Source organism: Quercus suber, unplaced genomic scaffold (assembly GCF_002906115.3).
Source record: "Quercus suber isolate HL8 unplaced genomic scaffold, Cork oak 2.0 scaffold_285, whole genome shotgun sequence".
Classification (NCBI taxonomy): domain Eukaryota; kingdom Viridiplantae; phylum Streptophyta; class Magnoliopsida; order Fagales; family Fagaceae; genus Quercus; species Quercus suber.
In genome coordinates, this window is record NW_027069741.1 from 347,749 (window position 1) to 367,753 (window position 20,005).

General features: G+C 34.2%; 1 protein-coding gene and 1 long non-coding RNA gene across 2 annotated transcripts; one reads left to right on the top strand and one right to left on the bottom strand.

The window, feature by feature from the left end:
* Positions 1-5,558: 5,558 nt before the first annotated feature.
* Positions 5,559-7,420, top strand: LOC136071094 (uncharacterized). The gene is made up of 2 exons (XR_010632402.1): positions 5,559-5,870; positions 6,720-7,420. It is a non-coding gene; the product is annotated as an uncharacterized LOC136071094 (long non-coding RNA).
* A 2,347-nt stretch (positions 7,421-9,767) lies between these two features.
* Positions 9,768-10,955, bottom strand: LOC111998351 (protein FAR1-RELATED SEQUENCE 5). Its single transcript, XM_024030454.1, has one exon. It carries the CDS (start codon positions 10,953-10,955, stop codon positions 9,768-9,770), a length of 1,188 nt encoding a protein of 395 aa, XP_023886222.1.
* Between the last annotated feature and the right edge of the window lie 9,050 nt (positions 10,956-20,005).

Below are 20,005 nucleotides of genomic sequence, written 5' to 3' on the forward strand. Positions count from 1 at the left end.
GAGTCAATGTTGCTTTTGAGTTGGTACTAGTTGAAGAATGAGAGTGCGTAAACGCGGTAAGAGAAGGAAAAGAAAAAAAAAAAAAAAGAAAAAAAGAGAATTGAAGCCTTGTAGCACAAAACAGTGACTTCCCGATTTGCCAAGACCAAAAGACTTTCGTGTAGACTAAACCATGTATTTTTAAAGAATAGTCTAATGGCTTTTTGGTAACTAATTACACATTTCTGATAATTTAAAAGCATGGGCGGCGCCACCTTAATTTAAAATTTTATATTGTCTACCGTACCCTTCAAAAAAAATTTAAAAATACTTTCAGTTTTTTTATGCCAATAAAATTAAAATTTTCTCCATAATTTGTTCTACATTCAGTGAATAAATGATTACTTGATTGTGTACATTGAAAGAAATGTACCTTGCAGCATTGATAATGAAATTATTATGCAACTGTGGGGTCCGTGGGCCTGATAGCCTCGGCCCATCATATAGCGGGCCCAAGGCCCATGCCGAGGAGATCAAGCTATTTCTGAGGAGAAGGGGGGAGGCTTATTCTCCTGGATCCACGCCGAGGATACCTTGTCCTCGGCCTGACAAAGTGATTTTGGGAGAGGTTAACCCCAAAGTAAGCTGTCACTATCGCATTGAATGCACTCAACTAACCCTCCTGGCCGCATTAATGGAGAGGTAACCCCTTGGCAGGATAACGTTGGTCAGAGTGAGCCACTTGAGTATCGATAAAGCCTCCGATGGACGGACAACCAGAAGAAAAGCGAATAGACAATCAACAGATGGAAGCAGGAGATAGGAAGATGGAAACTATAAAAGAAGAGCCAGTAAAGCCAAAAGGGAAGGGGGAAAAAGAAAGGCCTCCTCGGCCACAGGCCGAGGAGCATTCCCTCATTTGTAAGAAAACACTTAGCCATTTGAGCATTCCCTCATTTGTAAGAAAACACTTAGCCATTTTTAAAGAGAAGTTTGGGCATGGTGATCAACGGCCAGCACCTAAGCCTGTCAGCCCACTCTCTATAAATGTATTGTTTGGGCTTGTTGGGCTGAAAACCCAACACTCAATTCAAATTGAGTCCTTACAGCAACGATTTCAAAATATGAAAACTTATAGAAGACTATTGTAAACTTTATATATTTGCGTGTATTTTTTTTTTGTTATTTTCAATATATGAATTTTTATTTTTATTAGATTGTATAATTTATACTTCTTAAAGATCACCATAAAAAAAAAAAATTCCTACTGTTTGAAAGTGGGATTCTCAACCAACACAGTTACACAAATCAGTCGTACCCACTTGTAGTTAAGTTAAATTCTTTATGATCATCTTCATCAATAAATTATTTCCAGTGGTTGATTAAATTTAAATTAGAGCAAGCTGCTTTAGTTTGACAATACAAACCCTGACAAATGTCAATAATTTGTTGAAGACCAAAAAGTCATATGTATTATAATTTTATTATTAGCTATAATTTAATCTTTAATTTTTTTCAAGTAATAATTAAAAATTTGCATAGTTTTTAATAATTTGCCAGCAATCCCAATGATCTTTTTAGGACCTTTAAATATACGCAAATAAGTATATAACTACCTCATGTGATATTGTTAGAAATGTCAGTTTTTGTTAACTGTGGCCTTTCACTTAAAACGATATACAAAGCTTGGGTACATTTTCTTGATGTATAAGTTTTTAATGGAATTTCAACTAGATTCTCAAAAAAATAATGAAATTCAACTATGTAGTTTGAACTAAGAAAAAAAAATTGCATTAATTAGCTAATAAGTCACACAATTAGATATTTTTATTTAAAAAAAAAAAACTCTATTTATATCACATTTAATTTGTCAATATAATCATGTGATTAAATTTTATTCATGAATCTAAAGTATTATCCCTGAATATTGCCTTAAAATCATATTCTACCTTCAAGTTAAAAGGGAAAGTCATGCATCATGCATGTGATTGTGATTGGATTATCCCTGAGTATTGCCTTAAAATCATATTCTACCTTCAAGTTAAAAGGGAAAGTCATGCATCATGCATGATGCGTGTGATTGTGATCCAATCACAATCACAATGGTTGACAAGGAAGCTTGTAACGTTGAAGGATTCAATTAATTATCTTGTAAGGACAAAAGACTTCATGATTTGAATTAAGTCAATTGAACCTTAAAAAAAAAGAAAAAGCGATTCTATAAAAAAAAGAATTAAATAATCGATAAACATTATTATTAGTATTATTATAAGTTATTGTGTAACATATATATATATATATATATTTTTTGTAGAGTCTTAGTTTGTAGCCCAGTCCCAAAAGATATGGGATATGAGCTTAACAAGCTCAACACAATGAATTTATAGAGAGTGGGTGAAAGAGTTAGATTGAGTGATCTAAGCAACGTCTTATGTAGATCACAAAGGATGAACAAGTATGAAAATACACATGAAATTCAGATATATTGATGTTCGAAGAGACAAATTAATGTTTTAAAGGCCAATACAAATATCAGAGCTACAGTCCTTTTTTTTTTTCCTTTTCCTTTTTTCCTTTTGTAAGAAGTCTCTTACATTTATATAGTTTTCTTTTAGATTACCTTGATCGTCCACTTGTCTTTATCTAAACATTCATTTGAGTATATGTCTAATTAGGCAGCTTTGTCGGTTCTTCATGAGTGGTGGTAGTTGAGATTACACTGTTCAGAAGTCTTCTCCACATTAATGCGGACAGAAAAGTTGCTGCAGTGTATTTAATGCTATGGTAGCAGCTTTTCCCTTAGATATTTCTCTGTTCTTATCATCTCCATACATGCCTGAAGTTTATCTTTATCATTGGAATCACTAGGAAGGTCAATCGAACCTCCCAGGAACTTGCTTGACCGAGACTTTATATCTGAGGAGAACACACTCTTCGGACTACTAAGGCTCTCTTCGGACTACATTCATTGATCATTTTCAGGTATATCTCTCCCACCTGGGGTCCTTCTCAATTATTTACTCTTTTTCGGACAAACTTTTAGTCTCAAAATAGGGCCTAAGCCCAATACATAAATTTGGACTTTTATCCCCACACACACACACACACACACATATATATATATATATATAAGGTTTGATTGACATTTTAAGAATTTTCGCCTTTAGCAACCAAATTTTCAGCGATGACCATAAAAGCATCACTATTAAGCACACATTTCCTCCATAGCACACATTAGCTACAAAGGGAATTTTTTTGCACTTTTGAAAAGTAGTAGGAAACTTTTAATGTTGACAATAAATTTTATAGCACTGACAATTACCGTCATTATATATAATAGTCATCTTTTAGTGATGATCTTGTGTGTCATCATTGATATGCAGTAAATATATATATATATATATATATATAATAAATATATTATACATATAATTTTTTTTTTTTTTTTTTTTTTGGGGGGTGATATACGAAATTTTATGCCAAACTCTAAAATGCACTTTCATCAAGGTGACATATTTTTATTGACATTAGTCCATCTTATCACTCAAAGTGTGCTCAAGGTGACATTATGTTATAAGAAAAAAAATGATATTATCATCTTTTTGGTGATATCATTGTATCCAAATTACATATTGAAACCACTGAAATAATACTAGATTCTATTAATTAAAAAAAAAAAAAAGCACTAAAATTTTCAAGAAACAAAAAAACAGAAAACATAGAAACTAATGTTACTACTTTTTGGAATGTAATATCAAAATTTGATCAGAATACTTCTCAGCAAGGGTTCTCATCAGTTTCCCAGTGGGTGCCATACTCGCCAACCGTTGAAGCATTCCAGCACATAAGGTGACTTCTCCTTTAGAATGAGATTGATTGGTGTTAAGAAATATCTGCTTGGAACCATGGCTTTTCTTTAGCACGCACATTGCAGCATAAATGGCAGAGACAGCAAGTGTGGATGGAGAGTAACTGATAGTAGCATGGTAATCGTTAAGAGCCACTTCACCAAAAAAGAATGCCATATTCTTGAATTCTCGATCAAAATACCCACAAGAATCTAAAATTTCAACCAAGAAGGAATGGATAGTTGGAACTAATAACTTCCACCCCAATTTTTGAAGAATATTTTTTCCATAGCAATAATCTGTTGTTGAATGTAATTACTACTGACCCCATCCTCCATTAAAGTAAGAGCAGAAGGAAACTGTCTCTCCTCAAACTTAGAGGCAATGACTAATGCAACAATAGCCACCATTTTCAAGTCATGTTTAGACTGTTAGACTTATAGTTAAGTGATTAAATTTACCATTTCCTAATAGTTTAAGCTTTTGGAACAATCGGTAATTTAACATGGTATCAGAGTAAAAGACTTATGGTAATTTAACCTTTTGTTGCTCTCTGCTTTTGGTTTTATCCCAAATGAAAGGTTTTTTTTTTCTTATTTTTAAACGGTCTCTCGTTTTATCTCAAAATGAAAAGGTTTTTTTATTTTTATTTTTTTTATTTAAACAAAAGAGCAAACGACGTCGTTTTTTATCCATTAATTAGTACAACTTTTTAAATTTTTTTTTTTAAAAAAAAAATCAGAATCTTCTAGACGCCTTTCCTCACCAGCCCTTTTATCGTTAGAATTCTGAATTTTTTTTTTTTAGGGAAAAATTCTGAATTTATTAGAGGTGTGATTTTTTTTTAACAGTTTACATAAGAAGGTACAGCTTTTTCCAACAAAAGGAGAAAAAATAATATATATATATATATATAGAGAGAGAGATGGGTTCAAGTTACACCTGGTGTAACTTCACAAGAGTTACACATTTTATGGACCATTGATTACTATTAGATCTAAGGATCAAAAAACACTCATAGTAATGTCATTATTACTACCTAGAAATTAGTGATTTAGACATTAACTTTTATTATTTAAGGAAAAAGAAAAATCCACAGCATTAATTCTTTTTCTTTTCCTTCCATATCATCATCTTCCTCCTCCGTAAAATATTCGTTGAATAATTTAGTTTTAATAAATGGAAGTAACCATAATTTGGTTAAGCTACATGTACTCTTATATGTATTTTCTTTAGTCATGGCCATCTATAACCTAAGTCAAAATTTATTGAACAGTTCATGCCGCCACGAGCACGTGACAAGAAACTTCTTGAAGAATGGGCTACAACCTTGACAAATGTTGATGATATTCAGGAGGTACGGTCTCCATTTTGGGCGTAATAGTCTTTCCCCATTGCCAGTGAATTTTCCATAATTTTACATTGAATTTTTTCTATGTCGAAATTTAAGAAATACTGCCTTGGAAAATTGAGAAGCAGTCCATGGTCAGAGTTAGATGGGCTTCAAATTACACATGGTGTAACTCTTTAGAATTCACCTTTTTTAAGCTATTAGATTTAAGTAAATCCAATAGTTGAAAAAAGATCCCCATTATTACAAATATTTTTAATAAAATCATATTAATTATCTTCATTTATTACTTGCCAAATCTATCTCTAAACTCCCAAAAAAAAATATGTCTGACTCTCTCTCCCACTATACGTTTGGTTCGTTTGTCTCTCCGCTTATCTTTTTTTTTTTTCTTTTTTTTTTTTCAGTACACACTCTCTCTCTTTTCTAAAGCTGCTTTTCTCTCTCTCTCTATCTCCTCCTCCATTGCTCCTCCACTTCCACCTCCACAAGATGCCGGCAGAAAAAGAAGAAAGAAAATAAAACTAAGCTGAACACTGTTGAGAGAAAATTCACAATTGTCTTCAATGGGTTGTGGGTCATTTTCCTCCATGCCAAACAAGATGTTTTTCTGCAAAAGGTGGGTCATCATCTCCGACTTCCCACTTGGCAGCAATGGAGACTTGGGCACTACCCACTCATCGCCGCACGAGGTGAGTCCACTTTCCCCTTCTTTTTGGCCAGATGAAATTCTAGGATTTTCTTGCCCCATAAAATAAAATGTTCTGCCATAGGTGTTCTTGATTTTTTAATTATTTGCTTTTCTTTGATTCCCTTTGATAATCATGTTGATCTATTTGATAATTATAGTTAAGTCCTTGATAAAATGGTGTATGTTGAGTGATTTTTGTACTGGGTAATTAGGAATTCATGGCCAATTGATTACACAACTTTGGCTCATTCCTTTTGTGCTCCAACTGTTTGATAAAATGCCCCAATGAATTTTTTTTTTTTTTTTTTTTTCCATTTTAAAAAATTTGGGTATGGTCTTTTCATGAAACTTGCCTATTTCTAGATCATGCTAGAAGTTATATTTTTTGCTTAGATATGATCAAGATGGGTTCAAGTTCATTTTGGCACCTGCGCATACATGCACTACAATGTGCAAAGTGAATCTGAGATATATGTGGTGAGGACAACATTTGGTTAGATGATTTTGTGTTTGTTGTTTAGGCTTATTTTGATGTTAAAGAGGTGGTAAATGTGTGATTGGTGGCTGTTTATTATTGTATTTCGAAGTGTTCTTTATATTTGTGGATGTAGTATTTTCACCCATCCACAATTATTGCCATTTGGACGTGAGGGCCACTTAGTTAACCTCTCTTATGTTGCTTGGAATTTGATTTTACAGCAGTTAACCTCTTTTTAAAATTATCAACCTATATAATTCTCTTTGTTTGGCTACGGTTGGTGACTTTGGGGTAACAACCATATGGTTTAATTATATACCATTTTGTTCTACCAAAAAAAGAATTTATTTAAGTTGCCTTTCTTTGTCACAGGGATTATACAAAGCTATTGAATGACTCTCATTGCTAGGCTACAGAATTTAAACTGAGGGTGATATAAAGGAATTTCTCAAATCCTTATGGGACTGTAGTAATGTCCAACCTATGTGGAATAAACTGCTTAGCTGGGTTAGATATGATTTCCCGGCCTTAAATTCCTTTTCAGACTTGGTTGAGCTGGTTGGGCAACGAAAGCAAAAATTGGACCTGTTTGCAGTAGTAGCCTGTTATGTTTGGCAGTGAAGAAATAAATTGAGAGCAAATGAATCAATTATCCCTCTTTAAGATACTTTGATCTCGGCAGCTCAACTCCTGATAGATTTCCAAAAGAGAAGACTAGTCATTCCATCTTGAAGCCTGATGTCCGATTCTGCTCCTGGTATTGGAGTGTATCAAGACAAAGACTTGGGCAGAGAGGCAGAATGCCATAACTGTGCATTGGAAGAGTTCAAGCCAAGACTAGTTTTCTGTAGTTTTAGGATTAGTTTTTAATTGTTAGCTGTGATTTATATACATGTGTAATGATCTAATTTTTTGTAAAGACTAGTTCAAAAGACTAGTTCCACATTAATTCACTTTTGAACTAGTCTACAGTCCTTCAAACGTGGGGTTACAGCACTTCTTGATTTGATGCTTGAAATTTGTGGCATTTTATTCATCCAAACTTTTAAAATGCTTAAGTGAAAACTTGAAAAGTGGCTGATGTGTATTTTTGTTAGAAACAATTGTTTAGAGTCTTTGGACAGCACAAAGTAGTTTTACTAGAGAAATCATTGGAATTTTAGGATTGTTGAGATGCCTACTTGAGTAGGTGAGCTAAGGGCTTTCTATGATCTCTATAAGATTGGTCCACTGGATTCAAGAGTGTTTTTATTCTTCTTGTATGGACTTCATTGACTACCTTTGATTGTATTCGGGAATTTTTTTGTATATATCATGGATGCTTATGCTTCTACTTTTATCAATAAAAGTTGCCTATTACTTTTAAAAAATAACTTAACATAGATTCTTGGAATTTACACACTATTGTACCGAGAAAATTGCTGAATTAGCAATTGTAACTTCTATAACAAGCACATATTAAATTAGCATATATTACATTGTAACTTCAAGTAGCATTACCTAACATAAGAGGATTCAGAGGCAGTAAAGTGCAGTAAAGTGCAATGCAGTGCAGCTATACTAATGCAGTGCAGAAATAGAAAAGTGCAGTAAAGTGCAGTGCAGTGCAGCTATACTAATGCAGTGTAGAAATAGAAAAGTGCAGTAAAGTGCAGTAAAGTGCAGTGCAATGCAGCTATACTAATGCAGTGCAGAAATAGAAAAGTGCAGTAAAGTGCTGTAAACAGTGCAATAAACAGTGTAGAACTACTAATGCAATGCAGTAAACAAAACGGTGCAACAAAATAGTGCAGTAAAGTGCTGTAAACAGTGCAGTAAACAGTGTAAAACCTCCTCAAAACAAGAGGTGAACAATAAAAAATCTGAAAAAAAGAAAAAGAAAAAGAAAGTCATATGTCCTTAAATAACAGTATTCCAACACAGGTCCTTACAAGCACATTGTTAATGACATTAAATTGAATCAAAAACATTATTCCAACATAGGTCCTCAAAAAAACAAAACAAAAAACCAAATAAAACTATTTCATCATGATTAACAACATAGGTCCTTAAACATAGTTCCTTCAACTACTTGGACTCAATATATATATATATATATAAATTCCACCAAGGAATGATAATTTTGTGATTCTCTTCAGCCACATGTACCTATAGTAGAACAAAAAATGGTATAAGTAAATTTGAAACATGAGATATATATTATTACAATAAAAAATTCTTTAAAAAAAAAAACTCGAAAAATGTAAAGAAAGAACTCACTTTATGCTAAATCATCAATATCATTGTCATCAACCTCTGTAATGTTTTCTTCATCTTGGTAATCATTTCCTTCGCCATTATATTGTTTACAAGTACGACGATTATGACCATAACCCCCACAAAGTTGACAAGATCGTCTTTTTGTCGTTGCACGAGCTAAGGATATTTCAAGCCCACCTTTAATTCTCCCACCAGGACCCTGTTTCTCAGTACTTTTCTTTCGACCTTTGGTTTGTGATACATGTGGATCTTTTATATTCAAAGGAACAATGACAGAGCAGTCTTCTACTTCAACAATGTCAGCTGATTCACCACTCTTGTGATGCATATCCATTTCATCATCTTCCTTATCTTCAAGCAATTCATTTTCCATTCCAAAAGATTTCTTAAGGGTGTGGTCTAAGTCTGAGATTATCATTTTATATATATCTTCAGATTTTTTAGCAAGGTTAGACAATTGACTTACACGTTGACAAACATGGATGCTTCGTAAGGCTCTTGACATATGATGCTCATCCTCAAAGCTTGATCTATATTCAACACTTTTGAGTTCTTTATTTGCTTCTTTTGTCCAACGTTGTAGGATTTAGTGGCTAGGAATCTGAAAAATATTTTTAACCTGGAAGATTAATAACATGTGCCTACAAACAATTCCCATAAACTCAAAAAGTTGGCAGTCACATTCACAAACTTTTGTTTCCAAGTTCAGCTTCACAATAAATGCATCATCTGGATCAAAGGAACTTGTTACTTTGTACCTATAAAAAGTTCCATTTTTCTCAACCTTTTCCTTTGTAAAGTGATTACTACTCACCAATTCTTTTTGGAACTTGCTAAATATGGTTCTCGTGTATATAGAAGTAGCTTGATGCTCTATTTTTGAGCCAATTACCAAAGAAGGTGTTTTATGTCTTGAATCAAAGTCTTCCTTCCTTTCTTTCTTATAACGACTGTCCACCGCCTTTGCAAATTTAACCACAAAATCCTTTAATGTAGTTCTTGAGTTAACAAAGGAGTCAAAGAACGCATTGATGCTTTCACTTCTCTGGGTAGTGTTCATTCCTACAAAGAAAGTATTTCTTTTGTAAACCGGTACCCATGACTGTCGAATATTATATAATCCTTCAAGCCATTCATTTCTCTCCAAGTCATAAGTCAATATTAGGCTCTTCCAAGCCTCCTCAAATTTTCCACACTAGGTGACTCACGTATGCATCTCTTCAACTCATGTTTGAATATTGACTTCTTATGATATATATGGGAAAGTTTCTCTGGAAATTTCTTCTTAATATGCCAAAGACAAAGACGATGACGAGTTCTTGGGAATACCTTTGCAATAGCTGCACCCATGGCTAAATCTTGATCCGTAATAATAGATTTTGGTTCCTTCCCCCACATTGCTTGAAGCCAAGTTTCAAATAGCCACACAAAAGTTTGTTCTGTCTCATCTTGCAACAATGCACAACCAAATAAAATTGATTGACAATGATGGTTTAACCCCGTAAAAGGAGCAAATGGCAAATCATACTTGTTTGTTTTGTAAGTTGTGTCAAATGTCACTACATCCCCAAAGTATTGATAAGCCATTCTTGATCGTGCATCCACCCAAAAAAAATTAACCATATGGCCAACATCATCACATTGAATTGCATAAAAGAAATTGGAGTTTTGAGCTTGTTGTTTTTGGCAATAATTGAGGACAGCTGAGGCATCTCCAGCATCTAGATTTTTTCCCCTAACATCTCTCAAGTGATTCCAACAATCTCTACTTGTAAATGTCTGGTCACCTACATTGAACATCATGGCAACTTTTCCTGTTGGAAGACCTTCTTCACCAAAATTTTCAACTAGACTCTTAGCAACAGTAGACATTTTTTTATGGCATCGGAGGTATGACACACTTTTTGGACTAATAATACCATGATTGTGGTTGTTGTCAAATCCCTTCACAACCCATTTTTGCAACTTCTTATTCTTCATGACCCTAAGCATTGCTTCACATCCAGTTCTAAGACTTAAGCAACTTCTACGGGCCTTGTTTTCATCATCTCTACTCAAACCACTGTCTAATGCATTTTTTGTTTTGCGCTGCCCTTCACTACAACATACATAAATACGACTTGTTACATCATCACTTCTGGGTGCTTTTTTACTTGTACGGATACGGATTCCAAAACCTTCCTTTTTGGCAAATTCTTTGTAAAAAGTTTCAACATCATCAAGGGAGTCAAATTGCATTTCAACATATGGCTTGGATTTCAACTCACAATCACCAAAATCTTCAAGCGGTAACTCTTGCTCTGATGGTCTCGAATTGTTTGGAATGTCATATAACTCTTCACATTCCATTTGCGATTTAGTAACTATAAGAACCAATATAAATAATGAACACAAATAAAAAATATGCAAACATTTTAAATAAAAATGTTTAAAATGACAAAGATATAAAAATGTACACAACCATAATCAAACACTCAAATTGACTTGAAGTTGTAAATAATGACAAAGATATAAAAATGTACATAATCATAACCAAACACTTAAATTGACACCCAAATTCAATTTCAACTTTGAAAACATGAGATTTTTTAAATGATAAAAAAAAAATATATATATATATATATATATATATTCCATCAGNATATTGACAGCGAGAAACAGAGTCGGTTGCAAAAGATCAAGAGAAAAATGAAGGGACGTCAACCAATCAACCAGAGAGTTTCTTACGTACACAGAAACTTGAGGTTGGAAACTCAAGAAGTCAGTGCTGAGTTGATTCTGGTCTCAATGCGTTTGTAAAAGCGTACATACTTTCTTCTTGTTCTTGATCTAGTGCTACGTTGTTGTTGTGGGCATGATGGTGCACCTTGTTCTTGAAACAACGCAAGAGCTTAGCAAGAATAGCCATGAATGAGGAACACAGATCAGAGAGAGTAAAAAAGGGTTTTGAAGGAAGAAGAAGAAGTGCGTAAATCAGATGGTGAAGGAGACGCTGTGGAAACTAGAATTTCAATATATAAAAACAAAATGTAGTCTTTATGCAAAGCATTGCAATCTTATAAATACCCAACAATTATTGTTTCCTTTTGCTATTCGGAATTCAGAAATCCTAATCAAACTCGGATTGTGATCACCACCTCAACGGCTACTTTTTAGAGTAAAACGCAAGAAAAGATGAGGCGGTGAACAAAATCCGAGTGTGATTAGGAATTTCGAATTCCTACTCTTAGGCGGTGAAAAATGTAACCTTTTGTTGCTCTCTGTTTCAGGTTTTATCCCAAAGGAAAGGTTTTTTCTTTTTTTTCTTTTTTTGAACTGTCTCTGGTTTTATCTCAAAACGAAAAGGTTTAAAAAAAAAAAAAAAAAAAAAAAAAAAAAAAAAAAAAAACAACAGAGCAAACGACGTCGTTCTTTATCCATTAATTAGTACAGCTCTTTTAAATTAAAAAATAATAATAATAATAAGAATCTTCTAGACTCCTTTCCTCGTCGGCCCTTTTATCGTTAGAATTCTGAATTTTTATTCTTTTTTTAGGGAAAAAATATGAATTTATTAGAAGTGTGATTTTTTTTTAACAGGTTACATAAGAAGGTATTCCAACCAAAAAAAAAAATATATATATATATATATATAGAAATAAGTAATTAATTAATTGTTTAGTTGATATGGTTTTGCTTCCCTTCAATTCTTTAAACACATGATACTAAAACGTGTAAGTATCATTATGTGTTGCGTTCTGGTACATAAGGCAAAAGTCTCACCTGACAGAAAATTAGTATAAAAAAAAGTGGAAAAGCTTTGACTATCAAAACACATAATTTATATTTTTTTAACAAAAGATAAATTATTTAGATAAATGCAAAAATTTTAACTAGTCATTTATTTGAGGATCAAGTTATCAATGTACCTAATAGTTTAAACTTTTGGACAATCGGTAATTTAACATGGTATCAGAGTAGAAGACTTATGGTAATTTAACCTTTTGTTGCTCTCTTTTCTGTTTTATCCCAAAAGAAAGGTTTTTTTTTTCTTATTTTTAAACGGTCTCTCGTTTTATCTCAAAACGAAAAGGTTTTTTTATTTTTTATTTTTTATTAAACAAAGAGCAAACGACGTTGTTTTTTATCCAATAATTAGTACACTTTTTATTTTTTTTTTTAAAAAAAATCAGAATCTTCTAGACCCTTTCCTCCCCAGCCCTTTTATCGTTAGAATTTTGAATTTTTTTTTTTTAGGGAAAAATTCTGAATTTATTAGAGGTGTGATTTTTTTTAACAATTTACATAAGAAGGTACAGCTTTTTCCAACCAAAGGAGAAAAAATAATATATATTATATATATAATATATAAATAAGTAAGTAATTAATTGTTTAGTTGATATAATTCTATTTGATTGGTAATTAAATGAGAAAAAATGGTTTGGTTTTCTTCAGTTCTTTTAAGCACATGATACTAAAAATGTGTAGTATCATTATGTGCTGTGCTCTAGTACATAAGACAAAAGTCTTACCTGACAAAAAACTATAAAAGAAAAAGTTGAAAAGCTTTGAATGTCAAAACACATAATTTATATTTTTTTAACAAAAGATAAATTATTTTGATAAATGCCAAAAATTTTAACTAGTCATTGATTTGAGGATAAAGTTATCAATGTACCTTTAAAAAAAATTATAGAATCCACACTAAAAATATTCTTTATATATATAATTTTCTTATATATATATATATATATATAATATTCCCACTAAAAAAAATTTATATTAAAATATCTTATTAAAATAGTTAATACACACTGATTATTAGATTATTATGCAAAGGACCAACCCATTAAAAAAATATCTTATTAAAATAGTTAATACATACTGATTCTTAGATTATTATGTAAAGATCCAACCCTAAAAAAATTATTTAAATGGGATTATGCAAAGAGTTTTGTAAATCAATTGACATCTTATGATACTTCTAATGAAGAATCAATTAAGTAAAGAGAAGTAAATCAATGAAGTGAATAGCCCAACCTCTTTGTTTACAGTTTTGCCATGGAGTCTCTATTTGTTGAAACTTTGCTTCTCCTAATTCCAAAACACAACAATAGGCTTACAACCATAGTATAGAAAAAAAAACTTCTCTTTAATAACAATTAGTAGGGGTTCAAAAAGGATTTTTTTTTTATGTTGCTAACGAAGACATTTAAGGTTCAAATTCCCTTGCCCCAACTATCGATATATCAAAAATAACCATTTGGATTACAAAAAGCAAAAGATAATTCAAAATAATATATATATATATATATTTTTAAAAAGACTCATTTTTAGGAAGATACTTTATATTTTGACTTTGTTGATTATTAAAACCAGCCAATGGCCTTTTTCATGGATTTTTATTTCTTTCACCCTTTTTTTAGGGGTGGGGGTGTTGGTTTATTAGTCTAATGCTAGTAACGCACTCTATCTATCTATTTCATGGACTAAATTATTTCATTTGTGATTGTATGATTAATGGCCCAAACCAAGTTTATGAATGATAAACACCATGGTTGTGGATATAACAAAATATTTGCTTCTCAATTGGAGACAAGCTTGAAGATCTTACAATTCGCAAAATTAAAATCCAATTTGCTTTCGACCATTTGAAGAGACTTGCGCATGCTTACTACGGTCTTCATGAACCTTTCGCTTCATCCCTCATTGTCCCCACCAAAATTTTCTAACCATCACCTCAATTTCATTGCACAACCCTAAAGGTAATTTGAAGCAACCCATTGCATACATAGGTATGGCTTGGATGACCGCCTTAATGAGCACCTCCCTTTTGGCTTGGGAAAGGAGTTTTCCTTCCCATCCTTGTAGCTTCCTCTACACTCTCTCCTTAATATAATTGAAGCTTGTTTTTTTCCCCTTCCAATCAAAGATGGCAACCCCAAATATATTTCATAGTGATGGATTTCACAGACCCCCAAAATGCCTTTGATGATTTGGTAGTTTGCTTGATAACTACTTTGCTGAAGAATAAGGTTGTCTTCTCCCTATTTAATTTTTGGCCAGAGACTTCTTCATACAATGATAGCAACTCCAATACTTTACTGCATTCTTCAGAGTTAGCCCTACAAAAGACAAGGCTATCATCTGAAAAAAAAAAAAAAAAAAAAAGGTGGGTTAGTTTGGTTCCTCTTTTGCACAAATTGAATCTGTGGATGTCACCATTTTTTGCTGCCTTATTTATAAGGCCATGAAGGCCCTCGATGCATAGGAGGAAGAGAAAAGGAGAGAGAGAGGATCTCTTTGTCTAAGCCCTCTTGAAGGGTGAATCATACCCTTTGGTTCTCCGTTTACTAGTATAGAGTAGGTGACTGATCACACACACACTATAATAAGCCTAATCCACCTTTCAAAAAAACCCATTTTCCTCATCAAATTTTCTAAAAACACCCATTCAACCCTATCATAAGCTTTACTCATGTCAAGCTTCAAAGCCATAAAACCCGATGCACTTGAATTATAATTTTTCATGCAATGTAAAGTTTCGAAGGCAATAAGGATATTATCTGATATGAGGCATCCTTTTGTAAAAGCTAATTGGTTTTCATTTATAACTAAATTGAGGAATTCTTTTAGTCTATTGGCTAGGACTTTAGCAAAAAATTTGTAAAGCACATTGCATAAACTAATAAGGCGATAATCTGACACTAAGTTTGGGTTTTTCTTTTTTGGGATTAGAGTAATAAAGGTATGATTCAGTGGGTGTGGGATAGTACCTGAATTTAACCAGGATAGCACCAAGTGAGTAACATCACCTTCAATCATAGGCTAAAAATGCTGAATAAATAAGGGGGGCATTCCATTTGGTCCGGGTGCCTTCATTGGTGCCATTTGTTTCAATGCTTGGAGTACTTCCCATTCCTTAAATCTACTTGTCAATTCATAGTTCATATCATCAGTAGTCACTTGAGGAATGTGGTTTAGAGCTTCATGGTGAGTGGGCGGACTTGAGGTAGTGAACAATTCACTATAGTAATGAATGAGGATATCTGCTACTTCATTCGGCCTTTCCCTCCAAACTCCATGGCTATCATTTAGTCCCATAATCACTTTTTTCCTATACCGGTAGAAGGCTTGGCTATGGAAAAATTTTGTATTTCCATCTCCATTTTTTAGCCAAAGAATTTGAGAGTGTTGATTCCACATCCTTGTTTCTCGGTCCAGCAACTCATTTATCTCTCTTTGCAATTCTCCGATCCATACATTGCTTCTAGTTCTCAATGCCACTGCTTCCTCTTCAACTAGCATCTCCCTTTTCCTTTTTAGCTCCCTTCTCACATTTCCAAATACATTGTAATTCCACCATGATAAATCTCTGCCACATTTTTCTATTTTTCCAAGGATTTCCTTATTTGGATCTAGTGATACACATGACCTCCATACTGCTTCAACCACCTCCCCACACCTACTATCAGACAACCACATCTCCTTAAACCTGAAGGGTTTTTTATAGGATGAAATTTCTATTCCTGAAGGGTTGATAAACAATGGGCAATGATCCGAGGAAAGACAAGGTAAATGGTGAACTTGAGTGCCTAGAAACCGCAAGAACCATGGATTAGTTGCTAATCCATAGTCTAGTCTCTTCCAAATCGAATGTCCATCGTTATAATGTTTTGTCCAAGTGAAATTTGGGACAATAAAACCCAAATCCATAAAACCACACTCATCTATAACATCTCGGAAAGCTTGCATTTGACTATTTTCACGGCGTACACCTCCTCTCTTTTCTTTCTGTCTTGTAATTTCGTTGAAGTCCCCTGCACACAACCAAGGAATGTGTGGCTTATCATTTGAGGTTTGAAGCTTTGTCCATGCCTCATGCCTTCTATGTGTCACTGGTTCACCATAAAAACTAGTGAAAAGCCATTCTTGAGGTGTGTTTTTCTCAACAAGTGCATCAATACAATACTTTGATGAATCTTCCATTGAGACTCAAATATCTTCCTTCCACAACAAAACCAAACCACCGCCTCTATGGCCACTAGGTACTGACCATTTATTTCTAAAATCAAAATTGCGTAACACTTCATCTAGCCTTGCATCGTCTATCCATGTCTCAGCTAAAAACACAACAGTAGGATCTTTTGCCTAGATGTAATCTCCAAGCTCTCTCACTGTACGTGGGTTCCCAAGCCCACGACAGTTCCAAACTAAGAAACTCATTGTGTAAGGCGGGGCTGAGCATCAACCTCCGCCAACTTTGAAGAATTAATCTCAACAGAAATCGCACATTTTTTACTTGGTAAACCAATGGGATTGGAGAGTTCCTCATAAACTCTTTTGGTTGATAGCATAGACTCAACAGTGCTTGAATTTCCGACTGGCTTGCTGGGTAAATCTACCTTTCAACCTTTTCCATGACCCATGTTGCCGTGGAGGAGAAATATTCTGTGTTTCAGTAATGTCTACACGTGAGTTTGCATGGTTGACACCCTCTAGGACTTGAGAAACCCTAGCCACCTCCTTTACTTCCTCACTAATCACGTGCACATTGATTGGAGTTTTTGCAATCAATGACTCATTAACTATGATTGGCCGAACCTTTAATTTAGATAGCCCCTCATCAATTTTAGCAAGCTCATAAAGGAAAACATCCTTTTGCACCGATTCTCTTGATTCCAGAACATGATTGGGTGTGTTATTGGGAGAGAATAGATGCGGAGTGATTTCTGGTGGGCTAGTAGTCCATGCCCCTACAGGTAGCACTTCATTCTTCTTTACATAAACTTTCTCTCTCTCTAATTGATTCTCCAATGGTCTAACCTATTGACTATTCTGCTCAAAAACCGTAGGTGAATTAAGTGCATCAGTTGTAACCAATCCTCATAAATGATCCAATGATTGCTCTATGTAGCTCTGATCCACGTCATCTGGTGTCGTTTAAGCTGCAGAGGACACCGTGGACTTTGCCGGAGCTTGCCGAGGCTGAAACGGAGCTCTTTGAGTGGTTGAGCTTCCTTTCTTTTTGTGAAAAAATCCGAGCACTGAGATTACATTTTTTTGTACTCGACGCACAGGTGGAGCACGGAGCCAAGGACCAAATTTCTGTTCTTCAACTTTTAGGGAACCTTCACTATCAAGCCACACCTCACAATCCCTATCATCATGGTTAAGACAGCCACACCAATAGCAAATATTAGGTAGGCGCTCATACTTGAAAGAGACCCACTTTTCTTTGCCTTGTCCAACTGACACCATTCTTCCTCGACTTAGTGGACGAGTGACATCCACGTTGACTCCTCTGTCTCAGACTTCTGGATAACCGTGCCAACAGTACTACAAATCCCTTCCGCCATCTTTGGATTCATGAATCTCACTGGGATGTCATGTACCTGCACCCAAAACGCTGTACTATTAAATTTCAAATCATCAATTAGCTCATCCTTGTCATAGTGTTGCAACACCAAGAGGTGCTTGTCAAAGCTGCAAGGTTCATTTGAGAGAATGGAATCCACTTCATGTTTATTATCAAAAGTGAAGAGGACAATGTGGTTGCCCATATTTTTGACTTTGAAGCCATTCTTTGATCTCCACAATGGCATAAAAGTCAAAGCCATAGCTTCCATATTCAAAGCCCTTCTTGTGTAGAATTTGCCAGCAATGTTAAATTCTGGCGTAGCCAATTCCTCCTCGAGATCGAAAGTTGGCCCTTCTGTGTCCGAAATCGACAAACCTTTACAATGGTTTGTAAGATCATCCATGATTTCACTATTTCCCTAACCCCCAAAAGAAAAATAACCACTAGCCTTAAGGATAAACCTGTTATCCTAAGGGACATAAGCACCTACACGTAGGGACACAATATTCTACAGCCTAGGAGAAGTTCACAGAGAAACTTTCACTAGCTAGAGAAACTTTGAAAAAAAATTTGGTTCCTTGTTCTTTCCATTCTTAGAATATTCTGTTGCCAACATATAAACTATCGTTGTAGTTTATCAACCCGAATTATATTGTACTAACCTATCCAAAAACAAAGGGAGAAGAAGAATATTTATACATCACATAACATTACTCTCATGTTTGTGATACAGATTATTTTTAAAAAATCAAGCTTCTTTGGTCAAATTTGTGTTTCATTTCAGGGGAAAAACATTCTAGACCTCTAGCTATATATGAACTTGAGTCATATTCATCTGAAAATTTTGTTCAAGAGAATCTGTTGACTGATATTGAGATAGAAAAATCAAAGGTATTAGTAAGCCCCATTATAAGAACTAGAAGTCATAAGGTTTCTAGTAACGAAGTTGGGCAGCTGGTAGAGTCATTGCCCAATTTGTGGTCTCACACTGAAAATCTAGATGCACATGATGTTCATTCTCCTCTCAGCCACTCGCTAGACTCGAGATCCAAGTCCTTGAAATCAAAGATGCGGAGCAAGGATGATTCAAGCTATATAAGTTCAAACCAATTGATCAACAATTGGCTGGGGAACAATCAACTAATGAGTACGCCCAAATTTCAAGAGAGCCTACAAAATGTTCCTGCCCTGCAATTGGTAAGAAAGCTCGGATATGCTTTTGCATGACATTTACATTTTGAGAAATTGAATCACTTTTTGGGGGAATTTGGTCATAGCAATGAAATGAAATGATTGGTTTTTCCCCTTTTAAAAATGTAAATGAAATTAGTCCATATTATCACTCATAGTGTGTTCAAGGTGACATTATGTTATCAAAAAAATGATATCATCACCATTTTGTGATATAATTGGATCCAAAGTTCCTATTGAAACCACTAAAATAATACTAGATTTTATTAATAAATAAATAAACACTGAAATTTACAAGAAAGAAAAAAGAAAAAAGAAGAAACTGAAAACAGAAAACATAGAAACCATATTTTTGGAATGCACCAGCAAAACTTCATAAGAATACTTTTTAGAAACCGTTCTCACTAGTTTTCCATTAGGTGCCATATTCGCCAGCCCTAGAAGCATTTCAGCACAGAAGATGACTTCTTTTTTTGAATGAGATTGATTGGCATTAAGAAATCTCCTCTTGGAACCATGGCTTTTCTTTAGCACGCACATCGCAGCATAAATTGCAGCGATAGCAAGTGTGGATGGAGAGTAGCTGATAGTAGCATGGTAATCGTTGAGGGCCACTTCACCAAAAAAAAATGCCATATGATGATGCTGAGATCGTCAGTTAAGATGTTCGTCCAGATAAAGATCGTCCTCCGCTGGTATCAGCCCTGGGATACAACAGAAGAGAAAGAGTCACCGATGGGGTGCTACCCACAACACCTCCGATGATTAAGTTAGAGAAGCTAAGCATGCAGTGTAAAGTAGAGAAAACTAAAAGGAGGATAAAGTGGTGTAATTTTTCTTACCCCTTTTGGATCTTGTTTAAGGGTAT